At 39.4% G+C, this 27,326-nt stretch overlaps 1 protein-coding gene across 2 annotated transcripts in view; it reads left to right on the forward strand.

Annotated features, from left to right (window-relative positions):
- crtc3 (CREB regulated transcription coactivator 3) overlaps nucleotides 1-26,325 on the forward strand; it is a 30,136-nt gene extending 3,811 nt beyond the window's left edge. The window contains exons 3-15 of one of the 2 annotated variants that reach the window (XM_062989677.1): nucleotides 1,076-1,204; nucleotides 5,267-5,328; nucleotides 14,536-14,598; nucleotides 16,985-17,088; nucleotides 21,325-21,366; nucleotides 22,248-22,333; nucleotides 22,716-22,765; nucleotides 22,864-23,081; nucleotides 23,956-24,236; nucleotides 24,415-24,621; nucleotides 24,718-24,801; nucleotides 25,047-25,242; nucleotides 25,580-26,325. In XM_062989677.1, coding sequence (XP_062845747.1) covers nucleotides 1,076-1,204; nucleotides 5,267-5,328; nucleotides 14,536-14,598; nucleotides 16,985-17,088; nucleotides 21,325-21,366; nucleotides 22,248-22,333; nucleotides 22,716-22,765; nucleotides 22,864-23,081; nucleotides 23,956-24,236; nucleotides 24,415-24,621; nucleotides 24,718-24,801; nucleotides 25,047-25,242; nucleotides 25,580-25,785 — 1,728 coding nt within the window. In that variant the 3' untranslated portion in view covers nucleotides 25,786-26,325. The remainder of the gene's footprint in view (nucleotides 1-1,075; nucleotides 1,205-5,266; nucleotides 5,329-14,535; nucleotides 14,599-16,984; nucleotides 17,089-21,324; nucleotides 21,367-22,247; nucleotides 22,334-22,715; nucleotides 22,766-22,863; nucleotides 23,082-23,955; nucleotides 24,237-24,414; nucleotides 24,622-24,717; nucleotides 24,802-25,046; nucleotides 25,243-25,579) is intronic. The other variant, XM_062989678.1, reaches the window with a different exon arrangement.
- Nucleotides 26,326-27,326: the final 1,001 nt, after the last annotated feature.

The raw sequence follows: 27,326 nt of genomic DNA on the forward strand, positions 1-27,326 counted from the left end.
ATTGTCCATTGAAGAAACATATGTGTAGATTCTCTGTTGCACCTGTATCTTTTGGCCTGCTCAACTCTGAACTAGAGAACTGCTGTACTTAACTTGATACGGCAGAGCTGAACTCTGTCTGCTTAGGTTCACTGTGGAGAAAAAGTGGCTCATATCTCTTAATGAAAGTGCTCTGTCTGCAGTGAATCAAGCTTCTTTTCAGGCAGTGGAGATTGATCCTTAAAGTGTTTGTCTTCAATCAGAAATGGAATCTGTTTAAACATTTTTTTTCTCAGTTGTAAGCATAGTGGTGCAAAGTGGTGGGGTGGGGAGAAGCTTTACATGTAAGAAAACAGGGTGCAGTTACAGCTGGTCTTGCACAATAATTTTTATGGGCTAAAATGTAGGCCATCCTGTTGTCGTTACTTGATTTATACTGCACAACATTAGTTTAAATTCCAGGTTTTCTTTATAGACCTTTTTAAATAAAGTTTAAACATTTCTTTTTACCGATAACCGAACGTTATTAGTCCATAGTTAACCACAAACCAACAAGCTTATAGCCTCCCTTCAAAATATAAATCACCTTACTGAGCTTCATATTAACTCTTAATACTTTATTTTGAGTCTTAATGCTTAATTTACAAAAAAAAACCCCAGTCATGATTAAATCAGCTGTAGTCTGTATGTTAAAACTTTTACTGACAACATTAGTGTAAAAACGCTAAATGCAGCTCTACAAAGAGTTGGCGCATTGCACAACTGAAGGTGACTTGGGGTTTGTTTCAAATCTGCACTTTCTCTCAGTGCAGACTGTAGCTGAGCTCTGAGTTAGACTCAAGCATCAGCTGTTGGAAATAAATTTAAAAGACATTTTTTGACTGACGGCGTTAATTGAACAGTGGCCGGTTATCATCAACTGCTTAATCATCAAAACCACTTACTGGAATCTTTGAAATGTCCTGTGGATTTAGGCATGTGTGTGTATATTGTGTGCATGTATTTTATATTAAATTTGTGTGTTCTGTTTGCTGTTGTAAACTTTTTGTAACCGTTTTGATCATGTTTTGGTTTTTCTTTTCACTCTCCTGTTCAGGCCACATTCCCCTCTGGTTTTGACTCTGTAAGAGGAACCAGGCACCACGGTCTGGTGGAGAGAGTCCACAGAGACAGAAACCGCATCAACTCACCACACCGCAGACCTATCGACAAACATGGACGGCAAATATCCTTTACAAGCTGTCCAGTCCTGCTAGTGACTGTCGTTTACACTGAATGAGTGAGTTTGTTAGCATGTGCAAAAGCCATTTGTAAATAGATCAGTCAGTGCTTACAGTCAGACCAGTCGTTCTCAACAATGCTCTGTGTTACTTTTGCATTTGCTCTATCTATGTATACAAGAAGAACGCCTTTATTTGTCATATTTACATATACACGTGTACAGTACAATACTTTTTTTTCTGCATATCCCAGCTTGTTTAGAAGCTGGGGTCAGTGCACACTACGTCACCCCTGGAGCAGATCGGGTTAAGAGCCTTGCTCAAGGGCCCAACAGTGGCTGGATTTAAACAGCAGAGGCTGGATTTGAACTGACAATCTTCTGTTTAATAGCCCAAAGTTCTACCCACTAGGCTGTCAAAACTGTCAAAGAAACATAATTAATGTAACTAAATAAGTTTGTTTATTTAATGTTTAAAATGAATCAGCTTATAAATAAGTTTTCACAGGCCTAGTATAGTGTAAATGATATGACAACACGTTTCTGAGTAAATAACACAAACAAAATGTTAGTTATATAACATTGCATTCCAAACTGCTGTGTGCGTTTGTGCAAATTGAAATGAAAAAGAAACACACAGCAGTTTCTACAGGTTAGCATTTTCACACATTCAGGAATGAGGAATGCCTGGTTAGCTGCTACTACTGAACACAAATACACCTTTACACACAGCTACACACACGTACACGCTCATCCTGCTCTGTACGGGCTGAACAGCTTTCTCTTTGTTTGCATAAAAATCAATTTCAAAAGAAACTGGTTACTGAAGTTCGTGGTCGCTCGGCCATATTTGCCGAGGTGTGTACTAGTAGTATACTTGTACAGTACTTTCACATGTACTGTAGCTCCACCGCGTCCTATTTATCTTATTAAGGTTGGTGGTTGTGGTGCCGACGCATAACACAGCAGCACAGCTTAATACTAATTAACCTGGTCATCACGTGTGTTTAGCCAGTTAGGTGACATGATTGAGATTTTATAATAAAAACTAATGAAAGTAATGTTAATATTTTAATTAAATGGAATATTTAAAAAGAAGTCCAGGCTAGTTGTTTTCACTAACTAATAATTAGTTACTGTTAATTAGTTGAATAGTCAGACACACGTCTAGTTGGTACTATTATTATAGTTGCTTGATTTTTAACAAATATTTTGGAATTCTTTGTGTGCTTGAAATCATGTAAGGCATCTTAGGTGTGTGTCTGTGTAAGTGTGTGTGTGTTTATTTGCATGACTGTACCATGACCTTTGTTCATGTGGGCAGCTGCTTTTAGAGCTGGAGGGTCATTAAGAGTTTGACTGTATGACTCTGTATAGTTCTTATGGAGATGTGTTGTTGTTGGTGTGGGTGAGTTGTAGCTCTGTGTGTGTGTGTAGAGGGGTATTTGCATATTTGTATTGTGGGAATAGCACAATGTAACAGAATTTCCCTCTGACCGTCTCAGTCAGTCTTGTGCGAATGTTTTGAGAAATCTTTACTGGCTTCAAATCAGTTTACTTGAATTCTACTAAATCACTTTAATATAACCAGAACCTTTCTGTCAAAAACATGTAATAATTATTACAGGGCTAATTAACTCAAGCTGTTAAGCTCAATAATTCCTGTCTGGTGATTTGTTTCTTCAAAAACACTGAAACACCTTTTTTTGCACAGAATTAAAAATACATGTAACCTGTAGGCTTTAATTAAATCTTTCTGTTGTTTCACATTTGTTGATGTTTATAATTAATATACTTAGATCTTTTTCTGGATAAAAATGTGTTAAAATTTAGCCAGTGTTCTGGAAATAGAGATAAAGAAAGAGGAAAATAGACTTTAGTTTTGCCGAATGGCTGCAAAATGTTTGACATATTTGAATCGGAGCAGTCTCGAGCTGCAACACACTGTGATTCTGTGAGTGGGAAGCAGCTTTTGTGTGTATAACTGCAATCATGGTTAGCATTGCAGAACCTGTTTTTCAGATGTTCGTCTGCTGTTCGTAAAGCGTGCAGTTCCCGCCTTAATAACTGAACCGGAGTCTGATCTACAAATTAGTGGAACGTGTCCTTCAAATCCTTCTTGAATGCAGCGATTACAGTGATTTTTCTAGTTTATTGTTCTGTTGCAGGCTAGGAAGGTGGGCATGGTGAGTGGAATGTCCAGGTATCAAAGCTTATTGTAGCATATGACTCACATGCTTAAATCATTTACATTCATTAATTAACCTTGGTATTGGATCCTATGGCAGTTATAAAGGCCCACTGCTTTGCAAAGTTTTCTTTACTTGCGAACACTCCCTGTTTAGCTCATAAGCTGATTATCCAGCTCTCTGGAGGGTCGGTTCATGTGTTTTTGGGAGTAGGAAAAGCTGGAGTACAAACACCAGCTATTACATCATACAGAAGGTAATCATCCTCTCGTGAAAGTTTGCATTGCTTATAATTCTTGCATTGCTAGTTAGGTGACATAGCTAATATTAGACTAGGGTGGTGTAATCCCTTTCATTTCAAATTTACATTTTAATATTAATCAGCCTAATATTGTATTCTGACATTAAGCAAACATAAGCTTTGCACATGGCAATAAGAATGGAAAGTAAAAATTCACATGCCTAATTTGTTTATTAGTTTACTCCAAATCGTTTTAAACTTTTCTTATGAGCGAAGAATAAATCATAAACTGAATGCTAAAAAGGGAATAAAATAATAATGATGTAGACTTTTTATAGCTCATTTTATGCCCAATTGATCATCATATGGGTTTCAGCTATGGATAAAAATGCAGCAAGATTATGGTTGAATTTAAAATGATATATATTCCCTATGAGGATAGTTTAAATAAAAAAGTCTTATTTTAATCATTTAATAAGGCTTCCAATTGCTCGAGTTTCTATTCTGCTGTTGAAGCGTGTTGAAGCGAGACCAGTTTCTCACTTCTTGCTTTTTATAATGGTTTCTCAGTGCCAGATTCCTCTCACAGTGTTAGCCCATTTTTCTCAGAAATCACTTCAGTGTAGCTGCCTAGATTAAGCAGGCCATGGTGCACCCCTTTCCCAAACCCCCTATCATATCGAATGCCAGCCAGACTGGTGATAACACTGCAGCAGTGCCATGGCTGTTCTTGAAATAATGATATATGTTGTTTCAGATAAACCAGAATGACTAACATTTCGAGAAAGCGGTCAGGTTTAGACCCTGGTGGCCAGTGATGTGGTGTGAAGGCCCAGGTCAGCAGCTGAAGACTTTGGCTTTGCGGTGGTCAAGCTGCAGTTTGGCGTCGTGTGTCTTAGTGCAGAAATGATGACTGGGTGGGGTGAGCTTCAGCAGATGTTTGACAGAGATTCAGTCCTGCTGGATTTCTGAGTTCCACCTCCCTCTGACACAAGATTTGGCGAAAGCAGCCGTGTCAGTAATGGTACCATGTTTCTTCTGCTGCTACTTACACTCTTTTATTTAAAAGTTTTTGTGTGTTTACTTCTTAGTAAGTCTGTTTGGTCCCCATTTTATTTTTCCTGATGACTTTATTTATCCAGCTTATGTGTGGACTATTGGGATTTATTTTTGTGATTCCGGTTTTTCTTTGTTTTATGGCTTTTTTTTTTTTTTTACGTTTTACTGTTTTTTTGCATGTTTGAGAGAGAAAGACTGCAGATATTCATTACCCTGATTAGGGTAAAGGGGTAGTAAAACATAAAATTGAAATGAAATAAATCCTATTTAAAAATACATTGCATTTTATATATTGCGTTAAATATCTGTTTAAATGGGTTTTTTTTAAATGTTGAAAGTATCACCCGATATTTATATAATGAACATATAATGAACAATGGATAATTGGTCAATGTGCATAATTAAAAGAAAGCTAAATAAACTATCTGGTGCTAATTGCTTTCATGTTAGTTTGATTTATATATGTTACACACTGCCTCATAATTATTTCTGGACTGTTATTGTATATCTTTTTACCTGATGATAATAAGGTAGTAGGTTTGCCAAATTTACTGTGCCAAATTTTCTTAACTAAGCCACGCAGAGAGTTCTCCTTACGGACCTGTGTACCTGTCGCCTCCACCAGACAACAACTGGAGAAGGTGAGTCTTTCCTGTTCAAGTGCTCAAGTCTTAAAAATACTGTAGAATTTATTAAAAGTTCCTCATTATCCAAACACAAAACAGACTGTTGTTTAAAATGTCAAGCAGGCTTTAAGTGGAATGTTGGTGTTTCATTTTCACATGGTTTCTTCTGACCAATACCTCAGATGACATTAACAGCAAGGTTATTTTTGCTTTGTTTCGCCTGAAGGGAATAACTAAAAAGTCTACGGGTGCCAAACGGTAAAACACTTTAAAACATTGTTTATTATTAAATAAGAACACAGTAAGACGAAGCTCAAGCAGTTTCAGATCTTTCAGGACAAAAGTCACATAAAAAAACCAGCAGCACAATTCTACCTTGAGTTTATTTTCAGTACAGAGTAATCAGGACATTCTTCTTTTCTGTTTACTACGGGGGAAACGACAGCCGGTTACAAAAGCCTTAACGTGGCGCCTCCTTTTTCTGCTGTCATGTTTTGAATGTGGGCTTGGCCCCCAGCCTACGTGGCTTCTTCCCATTAGCAGTAGCACTCAGACTGTACTATGAATGTAACAATGAATGAGTACACGCCCTCCCTCCGTCACTGTTTACACCTGAAAACAGGTTAGTCGCTGCGGCTTTAGCTTAACCTTGTCTTTCCTGAGAGCCAAATGTGGCGCTACATGTGCACCACTACACGACTGACATAGTAATTAGAACCACTTTCATAGTGACTGTTATTATAATGGCAATTAAATATGTCACTAAAATATTTTTAGATTTCTTAATAGAAGCTAAAGTTTGTGATTTTATTAAATATTTTATATTGTAAAAATTGATCACAAACTAAAATTAATAGCTCTGTTGTGAGCCTAAAACAGTAGTTCTCAAAATATCGTCCAGGTACCACAAAGAATCTGAAGCACCAAGTGTTTCACGTTTGTCTTTGAAGATCTAAAACTACTAAGTCTGAAAAATACCTTCAAAATAGAAGAAATCTAAAAGGGAAATATACTTTTCATGGCACTGTATATACCATCTGATAATGTCTGTGTGTCTACCAGTTGAGATTTTGCTTAATTTTTTAATAATAATAATAATAATAATACATTTTATTTATATAGCGCTTTTCAAGATACTCAAAGACGCTTTACATAAGACAAATAATCAAAACAAATACGTACATACACCATACAAATCATAGTACAAAATCAAAATAGTACATCAACATCAAGAATAATTAAGATAAAAACAAAGAGAGCAGCATAAGACAGTTCATTAAAAATTAGCTAAATTATGAGAGAGAACAACAAATATAGAACAATTTCTTAAAATTAGACAGAAGCAGGACAGATTTACATGCAATCAGGAAACTGAAAACTTTACAAGTTTTAGGATCTAGGACTTCACATTTCTGTCGTGATCTAAGTATAAAAACTATTAAAAAGAATAGCAAAAATAAAAGCATTTATTTTGTGTTGTTACAAGTTAAATGCCACTCTGAATAGATGAGTTTTGAGAAGTGACTTGAATTTGGACAGGTCAGGACAATCTCGTAGGTGTTTGGGGAGAGCATTCCATAAAGATGGAGCAGCTATGGAAAAGGCCCTGTCACCCCAGGTCCGGTGCTTGGTCCTAGAGGGTATGGACAGTAGGTTAGCCTCAGAAGAGCGAAGGCTACGGGAGGGAATGTGCTGATGGAGCAGGTCGGTGAGGTAGGATGGGGCCTGATTATGGAGAGCTTTGTGAGTGAATAGAAGAATTTTGAATTGAATGCGTTGAGCAACGGGAAGCCAATGAAGTTTTTGTAGAACAGGTGTAATATGATCACGGGAGCGAGTATGAGTAAGGAGGCGAGCAGCTGAATTCTGGATATACTGAAGTTTTTTTAGGATTTTGTTAGATGTACCATAAAGGATGCTATTGCAATAATCAATTCTGGATGTAATAAAAGCATGAATCAAGGTTTCGGCGGCAGAAAAGGAGAGTGATGGACGTAGACGTGCTATGTTTTTTAGATGAAAGAAAGCAGTTTTGGTGATGTGATTTACATGGCGGTCAAAAGAGAGGTTGCTATCAAAAATTACACCAAGATTTCGGATGTTAGAAGACGGAGACAAAGTGTCATTATCAATGGTAATTTGAAAATTTTTTGTGGTTTTTGCCAGGGTTGTAGGACCTACGATGATCATATCTGATTTTTCACAGTTTAATTTGAGGAAATTAGCTTTCATCCACAATTTCATTTCAGTGATGCAATTTGTCAGAGTGGAGTGAAGTTCAGTATTAATGGATTTGGAGGAGATGTAAAGCTGAATATCATCAGCATAGCAGTGGAAATGTAAACCATGCCGACGTATGATGTCACCAAGGGGGAGCATATAAAGAATAAACAAAAGGGGACCTAACACTGAGCCTTGGGGAACGCCTTGGGACAGTGGAGCAATGGCAGAACTACAATTGTTGATATTAACAAACTGTTGTCTGTTTATGAGATATGACCTTAACCACAAAAGGGCAGTACCAGTGATGTTGACAGAGGATTCAAGGCGGGACAGAAGAATGGAGTGATTAATGGTGTCAAAAGCTGCAGTAAGATCAAGGAGGACGAGAATATTAATTTGTCCAGAGTCTGAGGAAAGAAGAAGGTCATTTGTGACTTTGAGGAGGGCTGACTCAGTGCTGTGCTGGGGGCGGAAACCAGACTGAAATGATTCAAATAGATTATTGGAATTTAGGTGATCTTTGAGCTGTGAGGCAACAACACGTTCCAGTATTTTCGACAGAAATGGAAGATTGGAAATGGGCCGAAAGTTACTCATAATGTTAGAGTCAAGTCCAGGTTTTTTAAGTATGGGAGTAACAGCAGCCAATTTGAGTGATTGAGGGACTGAGCCAGAACTAAGAGAGGAATTGATTATCTCTGTGATAAGTGATGAGAGAACTGGAAAACAACCCTTAACAAGTTTTGATGGAGCAGGATCCAAAACACAAGTGGAGCTTCGCATCCCTGTTAAGATCTCAGATAGGTCCAAAAGAGACACAGGTGAGAACTGAGACAGAGGCTGGGTAATAAATTGAGATGAGATAGGCGGAGAAACAGAGATGACAGGGGAAACTGTCAGAAAATTGTGGATATTCTCAACTTTTGTTTGAAAAAATGAGAGGTAAGAGTTACACTTGTCAACTGTAAAGGAATTGGTAGTATTGTCAACTGGTTTGAGAAGTTTATTTATTGTGGAAAAGAGAGTCTTAGGATTTGTTGATCCAGCATGTATGAGTTCGGAATAGTAAGTGGATCGGGCTGCCGTAAGAGCGTCTTTGTAATGTTGAAGATAATCAGAATAAATCTGATAATGTACTGTTAGACCGGTTTTCTTATAAAGTCTTTCAAGCTGGCGTTTACGGGATTTCATTTGGTGAAGCTCAATTGTGTACCATGGTGCGGAATGACTAAATGAAACAAATTTGGTTCTCAAAGGAGCCAGCTCATCAAGACATGAGGCGAGTATGTCATTATAGTAATCGACAAGGTCAGATGAATTACTAGACAGTACAGGACAGACAGACATCTTTTTAACAAGAGAATCTGAGAAAGCAGAGGGAGAGATATATTGAAGATTCCTGAAGGATATTTTACGTTTAGCTCTAGTGATGGGCCTAGTGACCTCAATGTCCATGATGATTGTCAAATGATCAGAGACAGTAAGGTCATGGCTGGACGGCTGATGAACTAGGACACCAGTAGAGCAGACAAGGTCAAGAGCTATGACCTTTTTTATGAGTTGGAAAATGTATATGTTGTGTGAAATTAAAACACTGTAACAATTCCAAAAATTCCCTGGCAAATTTACAGTTGTTGTCATCAATATGGATGTTAAAATCACCCATAAGCAGTACAGAGGATGAGAGGGCACTAAGCTGGGTTAAAAAATCTGAAAAATCAGAGAGAAAGGAAGCGTTTGGCTTTGGCGGACGATAAACTACAGCAGTGACCAGAGGAGTAGGCCCTGACAACTTGAAAGCCAGGTGTTCAAAAGAAAGAGCAGCAGGAAAAGACAAAGTGGTTATTTTAATATCATCCCTATAGACTGCAGCAACACCACCACCTCGCCCTTCCATACGAGGTTCATCAATATACGAGTATCCCATTGGCGTGGTCTGATTTAACGTAAAATAATCCAAGGGTTTATGCCAAGTTTCAGTGAGACAGAAAAAGTCTAGTTCACTGTCAGATATAAATTCACTGAGTACAGTACTTTTTGTGTTGAGTGAACGAACATTAAGCAATGCCATTTTCAAGTGGTATTGTTGTGTAGTTGGCTGTGAGGAACGAGGAAGAGAACGGAGATTTGCTAAGTCCACTCCGCGTTTCCCATCCCACTCCGTGGACAGCGTTGTCATGGAGACTACACCGCTACTGGTGTGCAAGGCAGCAGCGCTCTGATGACGTGTTTGCGGAGCGACAGTGCGCACGGCTGACCAGAAGGATGGAATAGCGTTACCGTTTCGAAGATAAACAAGCTTTCTCCGGGAGCCCCTGTGAATATAACGAGGCCGGCGAAGGAGTCCAAGCTGTTTGATGACTGAAATACACGATGGAGTAGTGCAGTTGTTGAACTTCCTCAGCTGGTCAACGGAATAGTTCAACATCGTGCCGATCCCAGGAAAACTCATCCACCGTTCACCACCGGCCGCAGACGCGATGTACAGTAGAAAGAACAAAAAGTATCAAAAGCACAAATAAAAGTATCAAAAGTAACATAAAAGAAATAGATCCACAAGGTGTGTAAAAAGATGAAAACGAAAAACGATAAAAATACAATAAAATACGGTAAAATACGGTAAAATACGGTAACGGTAGCGGCAGCCAAATGCGCCAGCGTCCACCATCACCATGGCAACCATGGCTTTTTCACTTAAATTTCAGTTTCAGTCAGACATTTGTGTCATAAGGGTTTTTAAACGTAATTAATTAAAATGTGCATCATCTCTGTCTTGTAAATACAGTTTGGTTTTAAAACATTTCATATTTCTGTTAAATGATTTTGATATTTGGATCTTACCCACCCTTTGTTTCTCTAAACCTAAAACCCGCTTTTCTGTAAATACACTACTAGAAGTTTAGCTTTTGAGGGTCTTAAACCGAGCAGGCCTGCTGGCACATACTGCTCTTTTAGTCTAACAAAGCTGTTAAAAAGGGAATTTCTGAACTAAAAGACTTCATTTTTAATGCCAAAGTCAACCGAGTAGAAAATCCCTGCAAACTTAAAGCCTGTGATTATACATGCTGTTAGCACTTCATTTCATGTCGATCTTACAACACCGATCTACACAGACATTTGTGATGAATTATCGAACAGAAGAGCCAGTGGGATCAGACGAAGTGTAGCCAGAAAGCAACATTTGGTGTATAATTATAACGCTTCTTACAGTCGTAAAGTTTCACTCCTGTTCAATCAGTGTTTTATGTTTTCAGATGTGTATCATTCTTGGGGTTTTTTGAGCTCCTGGTGACGTTCCAGTACTAACCTAGATTTACTCTCTAATCTAACCATGCTTTTTCCCCTTAATGATCAGAGTGTGGCTTTTCTTTGTGTGTGTATATTTGTAAGTGCATGTGTGTGTGCATGTGTGCTCTTGCCCTGCGCCAACAGCTTTAACCCACTGTGCCAAATCTGCACTGCGCCAAGCTTTCACCGTCTGCTCCCTCCTGCAGCAGATTGTGTTCTCACTGTGTTGCTGCTGTACTTCCTCTCTGTACAGGACCTGCAGGAGTCGACCTGTGAGCTGTGGTCCCACTCAGCCAAATGAACAAATCCTCTCAAATGATTTTGGTCCTCTTGCTTCCCTCTTTTATACTGATTGTATAGTATTTGTAGAAATGTCTGTCTTTTTTAGCCTGATCTTTACATTAAATTTGTCACATGTAGGTAATTATAGTACATTCAGTTCTAAAATCTTTTGAGCATTTCATAAATGTATACATTATTAGTTGATATTTTAATGAACTGAATCCAGTTCACAATGAATGAAAATTAATGTAGCCGTACAGTCAGTTTGTAAACTGTTAAGTATTTACAAGCGTTTGATGAACCCCAAATGCAGCATTGGACTCTTTTCTACACTTTATAGACCCCCTGCTAGCTGGAGCAGGATCAGCAGTATTTTTGTAGTTGTAGTCAGGGCTGATTTCTTAACCCAGATTTGGTAGAGAATGTAACAGCTGTCAGCTGACATCAGTAGATCTGCACTGATAGTTTAGTCTCTTCTGTGATCAGGTTTTGCAGCATGCTGCTGAGATACCAGTGGGGATTGCATTATCGCTCTGTTGCTCCCACGCTCCCTCATCCCTTCTCTCTCGCTGCTTCCTAGGCAGGCCTCCTGGGAGCGCACTCTGAAAAGCACCCTATCCCAGAGACTCGGGCACGACTGCAGGGGGTCTATAAAGTGTAGAAAAGAAAAAAAATGAACAAAAAGAGTCCAATGCTGCATTTGGGGTTCATCAAATGCTTGTAAATACTTAACAGATACCAGTGGGGATTGGAATTTAAAGTTGTGCATTACAGCTGGCACTAGGTAGTGTTGGCACTGGAGATGGTGAGACCTGTCCAGTTGGAAGGAGATGCTGATGTACAGCCTCTGGGGAAAGAGAAGCAGGGAATGTTTACAAATCTTTCCACATCTGTGCTACATTTCTGCAGGACATATTGCAGGCAGTCCGCACTCATTAACTTTTTTTTTTTCGTAAGTGGGCTGGGATTGAAGTCTGATTTATGCCTTGTCAGATTTGTTTCTGAGAACCAACTGACAGTATTATTTTGTCAGAACTGAATCAGGTTTGTAGTTGTCTGGGTGGTAAACTGAAAATGTTGCTACATGTTAAAACAAATTGGTGAAGCTTTTTAACACGGACAAGGATGCTTATAGTCATAAACCTACAGCTTGTAAGATGCACCCGTTCCTTATTAGTGTTATTCAGAAAATGATTTTAACAGCACCTGGTCACCTGGGGAAAATAGTGTACAGTGCTACAATGCAGCCTTAATTTGCAGAGAAAATAAGTCATGATTGTTACTGTATAAATTCTACAGCGTTGATAGTCACTAAGTCACATACCGTTTTTAACTCGTTTGCTTAAATTGTGTTTTCAAGCATCCCCAATGCTTTTACGTTTTACTGTTTTCTTTTGGTTGTAATGGTGGTGTTAAATGTTTCTCAGGTGCATCCTTCCTAAACAACCTTTCTGATTCTATTTTTGTCTAAAAAATGATTAATGCGTGACTCCTGCATGCCTTGTGCTATAAGAATTTTTATGTGGCTTTAATTTTTCATGCAAGACATAGTTTTGTTCAAATTTGAAGGCTAAGCTGTATCAGCTGAGTTTTTTCGGGTGTGGGTGAGGTATAAATGGCCTGGTTCTAGTTTCTGGTCAAGGTTAGTCTGATATCTTAATGGAGCCCAGATGGATTGGGTCAAATCTCAGGTCATTATCGCTCTGTTGCTCCCACGCTCCCTCATCCCTTCTCTCTCGCTGCATCCTAGGCAGGCCTCCTGGGAGCGCACTCTGAAAAGCACCCTATCCCAGAGACTCGGGCACGACTGATCCAAAAGCAACAAACACTCATTCAGTAGTGTGTGGTGCCTTGCTGGCGCTTGTGGTTTCATGCCAGCTTTAAAGCATCTGCGTTTGTCATCTTCAGTGATACTGAAATCAGAAGCAGCCCATAGGCAGTTTATATAAAAAGCCCTTCAGTTGAATTTGTATGTAGTCTGTTCCTGCTCATCCATTCGTTCATCATGCATGCAGCTTTCATCTCTGAATCTGTTTCGAGAGTGTCATCTTTAATTTGCACTCTATGATATCTGCGAAGATTCAACACCAGGGTCAGGCACAGCGCTCCATATGGCATGTCCCGCTAAGCTCTAATGCAGTTCAGTGGGTGGGGGAGAAAAGGCTTTACATGGAAATGAAATGAGGCTGGTGGTCAGCATGAGACTGTGAATAGATGCCTTCTCATCACTGCTCTGTTTATTCTTTTTATAACATGTGCAGTGGTGGTGAAACCATTTATGCTGAAATCCCCAGTACAAATTGTAGAAAAATTAGGAATGTATTTTTTATCATCAAGACATCAGTTTTGTTTACAAGCGAAATGAATAATTTAATAAACTGTAGGAGCATATGCTTCACAGCTGGTGGGTCAGCATCTGGAATTAAAATGTAGCAGCAGTGTAGAAACTTAACCTACCCTACATGGTTCAGTTGTGGTTATGCATACTGATACTGATTTATAGTTTTAAAAAATCGACAGTGTTGCAGCTAAAAACAATTATTGCTGCGTTTGATGTACTTTGGCATTAAGAAGTTGCAATTCAGTACTGTCATTGTATGTTGTTTATTACCAAAAATAGTTGTGCTTAATGTGGAATCTACTGTATATTTATGTTACTAGGGTGGCACTTCTGGTAGATAGGGACCGTACAGCATCGTGGTTCTGGGTTTGATCCTTTCATCCTGTCACTGTCTGTGAGGAGTTTTGATGCTGAATGAATATTTAACTAAAACAATAATTCTAGAATATTTTCTGACCTGCTGGGTTGCTGGCAGGCCTGTCTAGCATCTGCACTCTTACTACGAAGGCATGCTGTTGTGACAAATGTGAATATGGCTTTGCTTGCTAAGACAAGCACAAATGTTATATGTTGCTTCAAAAGGGCTACATATCCCTCATTATTGGTGCCTCCACAGATGTGCAAGTTATTCATGCCAAATGTGACTAAAACACCCCTATATAATGGGAGATGCTGCTAATTGAACAGTCCAATGGTCAGGATTTTCCTCTTTTGCCTAGAGAACACTGCTTTGCTGCTTGCATACTTGTTTCAGACTTTCCTGGATATGCAGCACGTTTGTTTGTTCTTTGTGCAGTTCCCAGATGTGATCCTCTCTGTAGGATAATTGTAACAGGAGTTTAGCATGATGTACCTGCCGAGCACTAACACAGGGGAAGCTTTGTGATTAGTTAAGCTCTGTTTACGTTCACTTGCAGACCCTCGAGACTCCACACTGGGCCACATTAGGCTGCAACTCTTGTTTAGATCTTTCTGTCTGTCCTGCTGCTCGTGTCCCTGAACTAACCCCCTGATCCAGGTTGAGCTCCAGGTCCTCTGTTTGTGATTGTGTGGTGGTCAGTAATGCATGATTGTTTCCATTTCCAAAGGGAGCAGCAGCCATGGACTGAAGACAAACGACCTGGGTTTAGATTAATATCACAGCTCAACAGGTGATCTTTAACCTTCAATCTCCTCTTTCACAGATCAGCTCCTATGGATTTCTGTCTCACATTCTTCTGTCCTGCTTTCCTTGATCAGAGTTATTCTCTACCTGTCAGTTCTTCATGTTTAATTTCATTTTCATGTTTTTTTAAACACATAACCCCTCACCAGGTCAAGGTGATTACAACTAAATCATTTATTTCAGTCTTTGATTCTGTTCTGATATTTAATCTCAATAATAACACATTGATGAACATCTCCATACTAAACTTGAGACAACGTAAGAAGAGAAAGGTCCCTGGTTGAAATGTAAAGGAGATAAAGCATAATGCTGAACATGGTGGTGGTACCACTGTATTAATTAAAGGGTGTATTAATTTTTAATTCAATTGTATAAATTTTTTTTTCATTAATGAACTTTTTATTTGCAGTTAGAAATATATGGAGTGCATTAATTGATTGACTGGAAGTGACTGCCACGAGCTCTCTCTTTTCATATTGTCTCTGATTAAACTTCAATTACTCAAAAATTTAAGTTTCCACTAACCTTTAAATGCTTTTTAACATGCAAGATATGTAAGATATTTCAATTTTATTTTTCTACATTTCATACATTATCAGTATCAGCTGATAACCAGTACTGATTTAATTTAGCCATTTATACAATAACTGCCCAGTGGAAATGAAAAAAATAAACAAAAACTTTGGTGTTGGTTAATGTGACTGACCCATGTTCACATCATACGTGTTCACAATACAGATAAGTGTTTGCATCAGGTTATCTGGTCTTAGGAACTATTTGTGCTAAATTTGGGGGAGGATTACAAAAGCTAATTCTTCCAAACTCAGCTTTCAGTCTGAACAAGGTTGATTGAACTGTACTGCCCTGTTAAACCAGTTACTCCATTATGTAAGTATAAGAGTATATGAAAGATATAAGAGGGAAAGAAAATAAGTCAACAAAATGTAAACATATTTAATTCACTATAGCACCCATTATATTATAGTAGTGATGCACTGTTTCAATTGCTTTCAGTTTTTGGTCTGGTATTGATTAGGGTTGTGAACAATGAGTGCTGTAACACACATCGTTAGCAGATTTGGGCTAAATAACACAATGTGAAAGTCTAGATGCAACACACAAAGTGATGTTTTTCATTATTTTGTGTATTTTTCTCAGTTGATTTCCATTATTGGCTTAAAGCACTCGGTCATTTATGTCCTTAGTCTGTGTTGTCGTGATAACTGCACCACCGTCAAAATCTATCAAAAACAGTGAGCCACTTTGGTGGCGCAGCGATCTACAGATCTGAGTTTGAATCTCAGCTGTGCTATCGACCACCTGGGTGTCCACACAGACACAATTGGCTGTGTCCGATGAGGGAGAGGTCACACAGGATTCCTTAATTGCTGCTGCACTTGCTGACTCTGCTTGCTGGTCGACGAGTCTGTGTAAGGAATGGTTGTTATAGATAGTAGCATGTCTCTGGCAGGTGAAAAGAAGCAGTCGTCAACTACATGTTGGAGGGGGCACCAGGGGGCACCACTCTCAGGGTGGGGGTCTGCAATGGTTAGGGAGTTATGATTGAAATTTGAATATGACTAGACTAGACTAGACTGTGAGGATGTCTTTATCAGAATAATATCAGCCAATATTCAGAGCTCTTATAACTATATAGGATCAGAAAGCTGCTGTAGTTCCTGTGCAATACTTGAATGTAAATGTAAATATTTAAAATTCCTTAGTTACCTTAGTTATTTCTTCTAGTTTTTAAGTCTTAAGTTTTATTTTTACTAACCATAGTTTCTCTTGCTATTTATATGTTTATATTTTATTATGTTTACACACACCGAGACCTAAGTAACTGCATTTCGTTCTAATCATGTACATGGTTTTGAATGACGATAAAGCTGAGTCTGAGTCTGAGAAATGTATAAATTGGAACGTTCCTAATACTTAAAATCCGATTGGTGCATCCATAACCATGATATAGTATTGTTTATTAACAACTGTCTTTGTTTTGTTTTTTTAACAAATACTGGACAAATGTAATCTTCTTTTTGTGGCGTGTAGCCATGCTGTGGGTTTTCAGAAAGCACAAGTACCCAGAGTGAAGCTTTCCTGTGTAATGATTAATGTATGAGCTCTGTTTGGAGTGTGTGCTTAGTAAAGAGAACAGAACATCACTTTCAGAATTTTCTGAAGAGCCCTTCAGATTGAGCTCATGTGTAACTGGTTAAAGGGCACTAAGTGAACAGAACCCGGAGTCGTGTAGATAAATGACGTTAAAAGACCGTTCAGGCTTTTGCTTGTCCTCAGCGGCTGCTCAGGAAGAGAGATGCTCATCTTTTCTTTTTCCATCTTTCTTAATCCAGCTTCTGTCCTGTTTACAGAACCAACTCAGACTCTGCTCTGCATACGAGCGCAATGAATCCCAATCCTCAGGATCCATTTGGTGGGAACCAGCAAGTGGGCAGAGGGCCGCCCCAGCGCAACGGTGAGCCATGTTCAGAGCTTTCTTAAATAACCAGACACAACAAATAACAATAACTTTAGCAATTTGGCACTCACGCAAAATTACAGTACCCATGTAAACCAGGGCTGTGAAATTCCTCCTAAAACATGTTGGTGCATGTTGCTAAATTTTTTGTTGTTTTTAAAATAATGCATAATTACAATAGTGGTTAGTTTAGATTGAAAAGCAGGGGGTACGGTTGAAAAATGCCTGCGATATGCAATCAACCACCGTCCTCTCATTCTCTGACTAAATATTGTACAGTAATATTATGTACTGATGTTTCCTTTAAGAAGACCTGTTAGATTTCACTTTCACTTCTATATATGACGAATGGATACCACAGTAGTAGAAATAACTGGCTGGTTAGCAAACAAATACATTGTATTTAAGTATTTATTTATATATTCTTTTAATTATACATAGTTCGGTATAGATAAAGCAGTTTAGTCTGTGGTAGTTGGTGAAAATCTATTGAGGTGGGGTGATAGGAATAAAGCAAAAGGCTCTGCAGGGCCAGAATATCAGTAGTTTAATGCAGTTTTAACTAATATCCGTTTCCATTAAAATAAGATAATTTGAACATCTTTTGAGAACTTTTGTAAACAGTACAAAACTAAAAACATCCAGTAAGCACCAGTTCTGCAGGCAGAGTACCCTGCCAGAGTCTTAAATTTAGATGAGGATGTTTGGGGCCAGAATTTGTCATGAAGATTCAAAGCGAAATGTGTCTTACTCAGCATTACTGTGTGTTTCCGATCAAGTGGCTGGTGAGTGTAGAACAAGGGATGTTAAACACTTGAATGTGCATTTTTGCCTTTGAATATGTAAATGCCATGAAAATTTGAATAGTATACGTACAATGAGGTTTGTTTAGACAGACACGCACACACAAACATTCAAAAACAGCACCTGTGTGGGCGGCACAGAGAAAGTGTTAGAGCTCTCTGCTGGGGTGATTATCATTAATATAATTACCATGCTCGGTTATTATAACAGCTGAGAGAATGAGTGCTGCTGTGGTCAGAACTTTAGTGGACTGGTGTTGACTGATGAATGATGTGGAGATTAGACGTTGCTAAAATCCTTCATTGTATTTGTTTGTTGGTTGAAGTGATCCTGGTTTTTGGATTTTTGATACCTGTGTCAATTGTGCACCCAAAATGTGTCATGCCACTGTCAAAGTCACTCTGACTGACGGTGGTACCCTGGCATTGATGGGGCTTGAACCAGTGACCTTTGCCTTGTGCTGCTACGAGTATAGAATGATCAGATGTACAGGTGTTTTTAATAAAGTGGTTGCTTAATGTATATATAGATATACAGTGTATCACAAAAGTGAGTACACCCCTCACATTTCTGCAAATATTTCATTATATCTTTTTATGGGACAACACTATAGACATGAAACTTGGATATAACTTAGAGTAGTCAGTGTACAGCTTGTATAGCAGTGTAGATTTACTGTCTTCTGAAAATAACTCAACACACAGCCATTAATGTCTAAATAGCTGGCAACATAAGTGAGTACACCCCACAGTGAACATGTCCAAATTGTGCCCAAATGTGTCGTTGTCCCTCCCTGGTGTCATGTGTCAAGGTCCCAGGTGTAAATGGGGAGCAGGGCTGTTAAATTTGGTGTTTTGGGTACAATTCTCTCATACTGGCCACTGGATATTCAACATGGCACCTCATGGCAAAGAACTCTCTGAGGATGTGAGAAATAGAATTGTTGCTCTCCACAAAGATGGCCTGGGCTATAAGAAGATTGCTAACACCCTGAAACTGAGCTACAGCATGGTGGCCAAGGTCATACAGCGGTTTTCCAGGACAGGTTCCACTCGGAACAGGCTTCGCCAGGGTCGACCAAAGAAGTTGAGTCCACGTGTTCGGCGTCATATCCAGAGGTTGGCTTAAAAAAATAGACACATGAGTGCTGCCAGCATTGCTGCAGAGGTTGAAGACGTGGGAGGTCAGCCTGTCAGTGCTCAGACCATACGCCGCACACTGCATCAACTCGGTCTGCATGGTCGTCATCCCAGAAGGAAGCTGACGCACAAGAAAGCCCGCAAACAGTTTGCTGAAGACAAGCAGTCCAAGAACATGGATTACTGGAATGCCCTGTGGTCTGACGAGACCAAGATAAACTTGTTTGGCTCAGATGGTGTCCAGCATGTGTGGCGGCGCCCTGGTGAGAAGTACCAAGACAACTGTATCTTGCCTACAGTCAAGCATGGTGGTGGTAGCATCATGGTCTTGGGCTGCATGAGTGTTGCTGGCACTGGGGAGCTGCAGTTCATTGAGGGAAACATGAATTCCAACATGTACTGTGACATTCTGAAACAGAGCATGATCCCCTCCCTTCGAAAACTGGGCCTCATGGCAGTTTTCCAACAGGATAACGACCCCAAACACAACCTCCAAGATGACAACTGCCTTGCTGAGGAAGCTGAAGGTAAAGGTGATGGACTAAACCCAATTGAGCACCTGTGGCGCATCCTCAAGTGGAAGGTGGAGGAGTTCAAGGTGTCTAACATCCACCAGCTCCGTGATGTCATCATGGAGGAGTGGAAGAGGATTCCAGTAGCAACCTGTGCAGCTCTGGTGAATTCCATGCCCAGGAGGGTTAAGGCAGTGCTGGATAATAATGGTGGTCACACAAAATATTGACACTTTGGGCACAATTTGGACATGTTCACTGTGGGGTGTACTCACTTATGTTGCCAGCCATTTAGACATTAATGGCTGTGTGTTGAGTTATTTTCAGAAGACAGTAAATCTACACTGCTATACAAGTTGTACACTGACTACTCTAAGTTATATCCAAGTTTTATTTCTATAGTGTTGTCCCATGAAAAGATATAATAAAATATTTGCAGAAATGTGAGGGGTGTACTCACTTTTGTGATACACTGTATGTACAAATAAATATGTTTGTCAGCAAAGAGAGTAGTGTTCATCTCATCAGACTTCAGTGCTTATTCAGTGTGGAACCTGTATACTTAGTGGACGGGTTTACTCAGCATGTTCAAGCAGGATGTACAGTCTGAATAAGTGTGTAGCTCTGGGCCTGTCTTGTGATGACTGATGAGAAAAAGTTACTTTTAATATCACCAGTGACAGATCGGATTAACACAGTTTTGCACCCAGGCTCCTCCTTTGTCTTCCAAGGTGCTTTCAAAAGTCTTCGCCAGCACCAAAGTTCAAAGGCAACGTTAAAGTGTATCTGTGTGTAAATGTCTATTTGTGCTTACTCTATAAAATGGCTAGCTCATTCGTTCATTATTTATTTATTTTTTTAATTAAAATGAGAAATGCAGTTACCTAATATAAAAATATAGGACAGATAACAAATCCTCTTTCTTAATTTATTCTCTTTCTTTATATTTTCATTTTCACGCCCTGAAGTTCATGCCAGTTGGTTGGCTAAGTAGCCCTGCTGAATGTGTGAAGGAAATCTTGACTCTAATCCCATTCTGATCCTACACTTAGCAAGTGCTGGCCCAGTGCACCCAGGAAAAAAAAAAAAAGTTCTGTTTTCTAACAGATCTCTTCAGCTCACAGGACAATGGTCCTCATTTATTCTTCCAGCGCTTGTAGTCACACAGTTTTTCATTTCCCTTCCTTTGCTCAGTTACAGCAGCTGCTCCTACATTCGTCCAGAAAAGACACTGCATTGTGTTCGATTCTTTAAATGCAGGCTTGACGGAAGTCTAGTCCAAAACCCGGTCCTGCACCCAACTGTGTGGAGGAGTGTGCGTTCTGAGTAACTCAGTTTGTAATAATTAATATTTGCTCTTCACTGAGCGAGAGCATTACCACTCCAGTGAGTTTAACACCCGTGCTGCAGATTTAAGTTCTAAATAGCCTTTTTATACTGAAATGGAGATGCTAGTTCCTTTATATGTATATTTTTAACCCACAGTTTTGACAATGCATGTTCCCATCACTCAGAGATGTAACAGTTGAAGAAATGATTAAAATCCCAAAACTGTTTTAATATGTTTGTGTCTAAAAACTGATGAATGTTTATTTGCTATAGAAGTCATGCTGAGAAGCATGCATTACTGGTTGTTGCTTTGGGGTTTATGTGAATTATCAGAAAACCTGAATTATTTCCCTTTTGTTTTAAATATTTTTAATCCATAAATTAATTGTTTTGCATGATGTAAACTCTGTTGTTTTTAATTTCTTTGCTGTGTGGTTATGGTGGTGCAGCCAGCATGAATGAAGCGGAGGTGGATGGCATCACTGGAGATGGTAAGTGTGTGTGTGTGTGTGTGTGTGTGTGTGTGTAGGCGGGTAGAATATGGGCATGCAGGTGGATCTGGTTTAGGTTACTGACCTCGCTTGTGGCATTGTACGCACTGCAGATCGTTTTCTAAACTTCACTTGAACCCAAACCACAGTTGTTTGTTCATGCATTTTAAAGTCCTCCGTGGTTTTCACTGTCTGTTTAAACATGCTTTAGTAGCCTCTAGGGTTGAACCGTACATATCAGTACAAATGTTTGCTAGTGCCCCCTGCTGGTAGATGAAGAGCAAATTCTGCTTAGCTCCTCGAGCTATTTACCTGATTTTAACTTTTTCCACCTGAAACTGCTTAAAGATTGCTTTATTACTGTGAAAACAATCTGAATCAGGTGACCTACATGTTTCAATGTTTTAAAATTAGAGGCTTTTATGTATTTTATTTAAACTTTTTTATTTAATGAAATAGACACAGGTGAGAGATTGTGCTTCATCAAATTTACATTAGAAACGTGTGATACACTGGAGTCTTCATACTCATGTAAAGTTTTTGATTTCTTACATCCCTCATGCTGTCAAAAAATAAAACATATATATGGCCCGCACTGTATATCAATTTAAAATCATTTTACCTGAATGAACTGCATATAGAACATAGACACGCTCTCGGTTGCTAGTAAAGCAGCTTGTTTGTTTACACCCCCCATTTTTGATTGTTTTTTTTTCTTCATCTTATTAGTGTAGAAATTTTATAATGTTTATTACAATTAAAACCTTAATAAATCTATAAATAAGTTATATTTGATCAGCCGTGTTTCTTACATTTCTACATTCTGTATGTTTTTACTTATTCCACGGTCAGTTGATGGATTCTTTTCTTTTCTTCTCCAGTCTTCTCCTTCCCCAGCATTGCTGACGAGGAGGGTTTGGTTGGTTTGAGTAAGCCATTGCCCAAGCAGCTGTGGGAAGCCAAAAAGGTGAGGAAATGATTTAGACTTCCGGTATCTGATTATTTAAGCAATATCACATTAGAGGGAGTGCTGTTTTACAAACACCCGTCGACTATAATGTCATTCTTTCGTTAATAATTTCTTTTACTCTGTGAACATGAATAGTCCTGGACTGTTGCCAGGCAACACCAACATATTCACTGCTTATATCACTGGTATCACTGCTTTAACCATTTCATTTTCATGTTTTACCACTGCTTTAACCTGCTTTACCCATTATTAGCACTTCATATGTGTATAAAACACTGATTTGTGTGTATTGTGTATTACATTGAAAATCTACTTGTCAGTAACTTATAGAATTAAGTAAAAATGTGTCTGCTTAATTTCTTGTGTTGCTTTGTGGCAGGTGCAGTCCCTTTCGTCGCGGCCCAAGTCTTGTGAAGTGCCTGGAATTAAGTATGTCTGAAATTTCTCATAAAACTTGTTGGTAGGACGGTGTGTATCCAGTGGTTACTTTAGTAATTGCTGTTGCTCTCTTTGTCCTGTCTGTACAGTATATTCCCGTCTCCAGAGCAAAACATTGGTCTGTCCCACTATCAGGGCACGTTAAATACTGGCGGCTCATTACCCGACCTCAGTAACCTCCACTTCCCCTCTCCTCTTCCCACTCCGTTGGACCCTGAGGAGGGGGGCTACCCCAACCTAAGCGGAGGGAGCAGCACAGGAAACCTGCCTGCTGCCATGATGCATCTCGGCATTGGGAATTCTCAAGGTGAGTAAAGCTATGTATGCAGTCAGGCTATGTATGTAGGGGGAGGATTGAGACATGAAGGGGGAGAAATCCAGTAAAAAAATTAATTGCAAATGTTGTCCAAACACTAATACTTCAACGTGTTTGGTTGAAGTGGCAGAAAAGTGGAAGAAATGAGCTGGAATGTAAAATCTGTGAAGAAGCTGATGGCAGAACTTCTTCTTGTTAATGATACTGGCACGCCACACATTTCCTAAACAGAACTTAGCATCATGAACACTCCACCCTTTGTTTCGAAACCGCTTTATACACTGTGGTGAATAATTACGGTTTATTCTTTACACAGTCACAACCATGCATAAGAGTCACCACACTCCAACTTTCCCCCCAGCCTGCTTTCCACTATCTGATTGCTCTCATTCTCTTTTACTCTCTTGAGCTTTGGACTCTCCATTCAGACCCACGTCTGGGAACAGCCGGCCCTGGCTTACTGCTTCTGCCAGTGCGGCCTGAACTGAACTGGCTAAAGCCCAGAATGACGGTTAACTTTGACCCTTGAATTGGCTGCACATAAACAGCTCTTTTCTGCTTGTGCTCAGGACTCCAGCTGCTCACAAACAATCATTCAGTGTCTTAGCAAGTCCAGCAGGATTGTAACAAACCTGTTACTACACTAGGAACTGTATTACTATTTTCTTTTGATATTTTGCATCTGCATTTTAATTATTAGCCAAACGAACCACCCACTTGTAAAGGACAGACGTGTATTATTCTTTTGTAAAGCTATTGTATTTAACAATGATTTTTAAAGTAGCTCTGATGTAAACTTATTTGTGGTCCTAATTTACGGAATCAGATTTCTCTTGCTGTCTAAATAGATTCTTCATTTTGTCAGATCTCTCTCTTCAAGGCCTCTCTTCCTCTCTGAGCAACCCTTCAATCCAAGCGTCACTCAAAAACTCCCAGCTGCCCTCATCTTTGAGCAATCCCTCCATCCACACTTCTCTGCGGCTCTCCTCACTATCCAGTCCTCCACCAGGGGGCATGGCCACCTCGCCCAGGAGAAGACCGGCTCCCATCAGCCCCCTGACACTCTCACCTGGTTCTGAGCAGCGCCGCAGCCTTGGAAAACAACTCTCGCCCACCATGTCACCATCCCTCTCTCCCATCACACAGGTGTGCAGCTCATTTATACATTTATTTTAGTGGCATAAGGTTAGAGGTCATAAAGTTTTAGGCTTCCTGCAATGCTCTGTGCAAACAGTGGACAGAAAATCTAGGTTTGTTTTCCCTAAACGTCCTGTATACGGTCTGTGAGCGCATTGTTTATTGTCTTGTATTTCCCACTCTCCAGGGAGTTCCCTTGGACACCAGCAACTTGCCAATGGAGCCGCCGCCTCCCTACCCTCTCTACCAGCAATCTCAGCAGGCCTTGCAGCAGCAGTCATCCCAGTGTCATCCGTCCGGCATGGGCTCCCAGCATGCTGTGGGACAGCGCCAACTACAGCATCAGCCAGTTTCCCCATTGCAAAGCATCCCGCTGGATTTCAACTCCAGTACTGTGAGTTTTTCTAAAAGCTGTTCTCCTTGTTATTAGTTTGCATGCATCTTAAAATTAGCTGAAAATGTAAAAACTGCTGTGTTTGTTTCCTTAAAGCCAAGCCACATGGGCGTGTTCTTTAATGATCCGTTCATGGATCCACAGTTCTCCAGTCGCCAGTCCAAGGTTCAGTCATACCAGGTAGGAACAATAGGAACAAATGTTTAAACTCTAACTTTATAATTTACTGTAAATAATGTATTTTATACAACTTATAGCAGGTAATATATCACTATGACACATAGTGTGCATACCCAAACTGACAAAAGTACAAAGATATTAAATGTTTTCACTGACCAATTTAAATGCATTTTGTAAACATAAAAAAATGGAATTTGATGCCTGTAACACACTTTTTCCTACATCTTTCTGCCCTTTTGTTGCAGGACCAGTTTAATATGCTAGAAAATGCCATGAGCTCCATGGCCGGAGGATTTGACTCTCCGTCCAGCCTGTATTACTCCCAGGCCTCCCTTATGGGCCTGAGCGGTAGTCATGGTAACCTGCAGGATCCTCTGCAGCTGAAGGCCAACATGTTGTACTCGAACTGTGGAGGTGCCGTGCCCAACATTATCCTCACAGGTAAAAACTTAAGGAGGAAATCCTTCATAAATTTTATGTAATGTTTTGTTACTGCGTCTGTAGTGTACTATTAACTATCACAGTGGTTTTGTTTTTGCCTAGGCTGGCAAACCATGTGTTTACATGTAGATATTTAACCATTAATGCAAGTATCATTTTCTGTAGTAAAATAGTAGCATCACACCTTTTAAAAATGTAAATAGCTTGCTGGAAGGGCAGTCTGAAATGTAAATATCGAGAAGCTGCATCGCAAACGGTTAATGAATATGATGGATATGACAGAATGTGATCCCTTTGAACCCAGCAAATAAATGACTGATCTATCTTCTTCTTTTAGATGAGTCCAGTCCAAGCCTTTTAAAGGACATCAGCAGTGTATTGTTAGCTGTGCCAGAGGGCTTCGATACGGAGGGAGTTTTCCCACTGGAGCATGAGCTTCAAATCGAACCTCTCAGTCTGGATGGATTGAGCATGCTCAGTGACCCCAACATGGTTCTGCCGGACCCATCGGTGGAGGAAAGCTTCCGCAGCGACAGACTCTGAAGAGATTTTAAGCATATGAATTCTTTCTCAAACACACCTGTATACTCATTCACTCTGAATGGCTTTCACGGATTACTGCTATGTGTAACTAAAAAAGCAGCAGCACCCCATTCTGCAAGAATCAAAAGCAAGCAGATTGTTTTTCAGTTTGTAGAAACACTACAGCTTCAGGTATGATGACAGTAAGTCCCTTGATTACTAGTCCCCAGTAATCAAGCAGCGTCTCTCAGGGGCCATTCTGCCACTTGATCATGATACACTGAACCTGCTCTGTTCATTCTGACCCAGCATAAGCCTGGTCATGAAACAATTGGATTGTCTGACTAAAGCATAATCAAGACAGTAACCATCATGTTCCTCAGTCGGGGCCATATGTGTAAAAGCATACATAACATGTACAAGTCATCAGACTTGTGGTGAAGTCGTAATGGATCTAGGACTGTGCGGATGAATACAATTCAATACAGTTCCTATAATAAACATTTATTTTAGTCCTAAAATAGTATATCACCAAAAATCTGCAGTTTTTACATGCACACTAAGATCTGAGTGTACTGCAGCAAAAACATCAAAGTTTAAAGTTATAATCACAGTAAATATATGTGATCATGAAATATGTTTATTTATTTAACATCATCATTCTGCCCAGTTAAATCATAAAATCTAAATTTGCACTTATATATATATATATAGTTTTATATATAGTGTATTTTGATGGATGTCTAGATAAACGTTTATACATATGGCCCTGACTAAAATTCGAACATTCTCTGATGGTATAACTCCTAATTATATTTCATGAATTAAAAAAAAATCCCTAAGCCTTAGCAGGAATTTTTGTAAATCCCTCAGGACTGAATGGTAAACATGCATACGTAATACATCCATGTAGGTGTTTTAACAAACTTTCAGGAGTCACACCAGCAGAACTGGGTTTTTAAAATCTTTGTTACGATTGTTGACTAGCCAGTGCCCGCTTTTCCAGATCGTACTTGAAAATAATAGTACTTCACAGCTGCAATGTGACGATCAGACTCACCAACAGCACTGTCAAATGTACGCCGCTTTATAAAGCAAGACTTGTCTGTTCTGCTCCTCTGAACCAAAAAAATTTTTTTACACTTGCCCCCTTTTTGACATCACAAATCTGTTCTTGGTTCTGCCAAACAGCCACTGCCTGTGGAGCCATAGAGTGGCACGCCTTGAACAGAGAAAGCTGTCAGTCTGCCTGCTAGCAGCTCGTATTGATGCATCACATGCCACTTTCATGCACCAGCAGGACAAACTAAACTTATGTTGTGGGGAGGAAAAGGTTTCTGGATATGCTTTAACAAACGAGGGAATCTGACTTTCTGTACAGGGCGCTACTTTCCAATTTCTTTGCATATAAACATTTTTTGTAAGGAAAAGAAAAAAAAAGACTATAAAAGAAATGTACATTGCAAGTATGTATGTCTCACAATTTCAAAAAGGGAAAGCTGTTTACAAAAAAAAAGTTAGAACGTATAATTAGGGTATAACAGAAAAAACTGAAATTTGTA

This window comes from Trichomycterus rosablanca, chromosome 27 (genome assembly GCF_030014385.1).
Source record: "Trichomycterus rosablanca isolate fTriRos1 chromosome 27, fTriRos1.hap1, whole genome shotgun sequence".
NCBI classification, from domain to species: domain Eukaryota; kingdom Metazoa; phylum Chordata; class Actinopteri; order Siluriformes; family Trichomycteridae; genus Trichomycterus; species Trichomycterus rosablanca.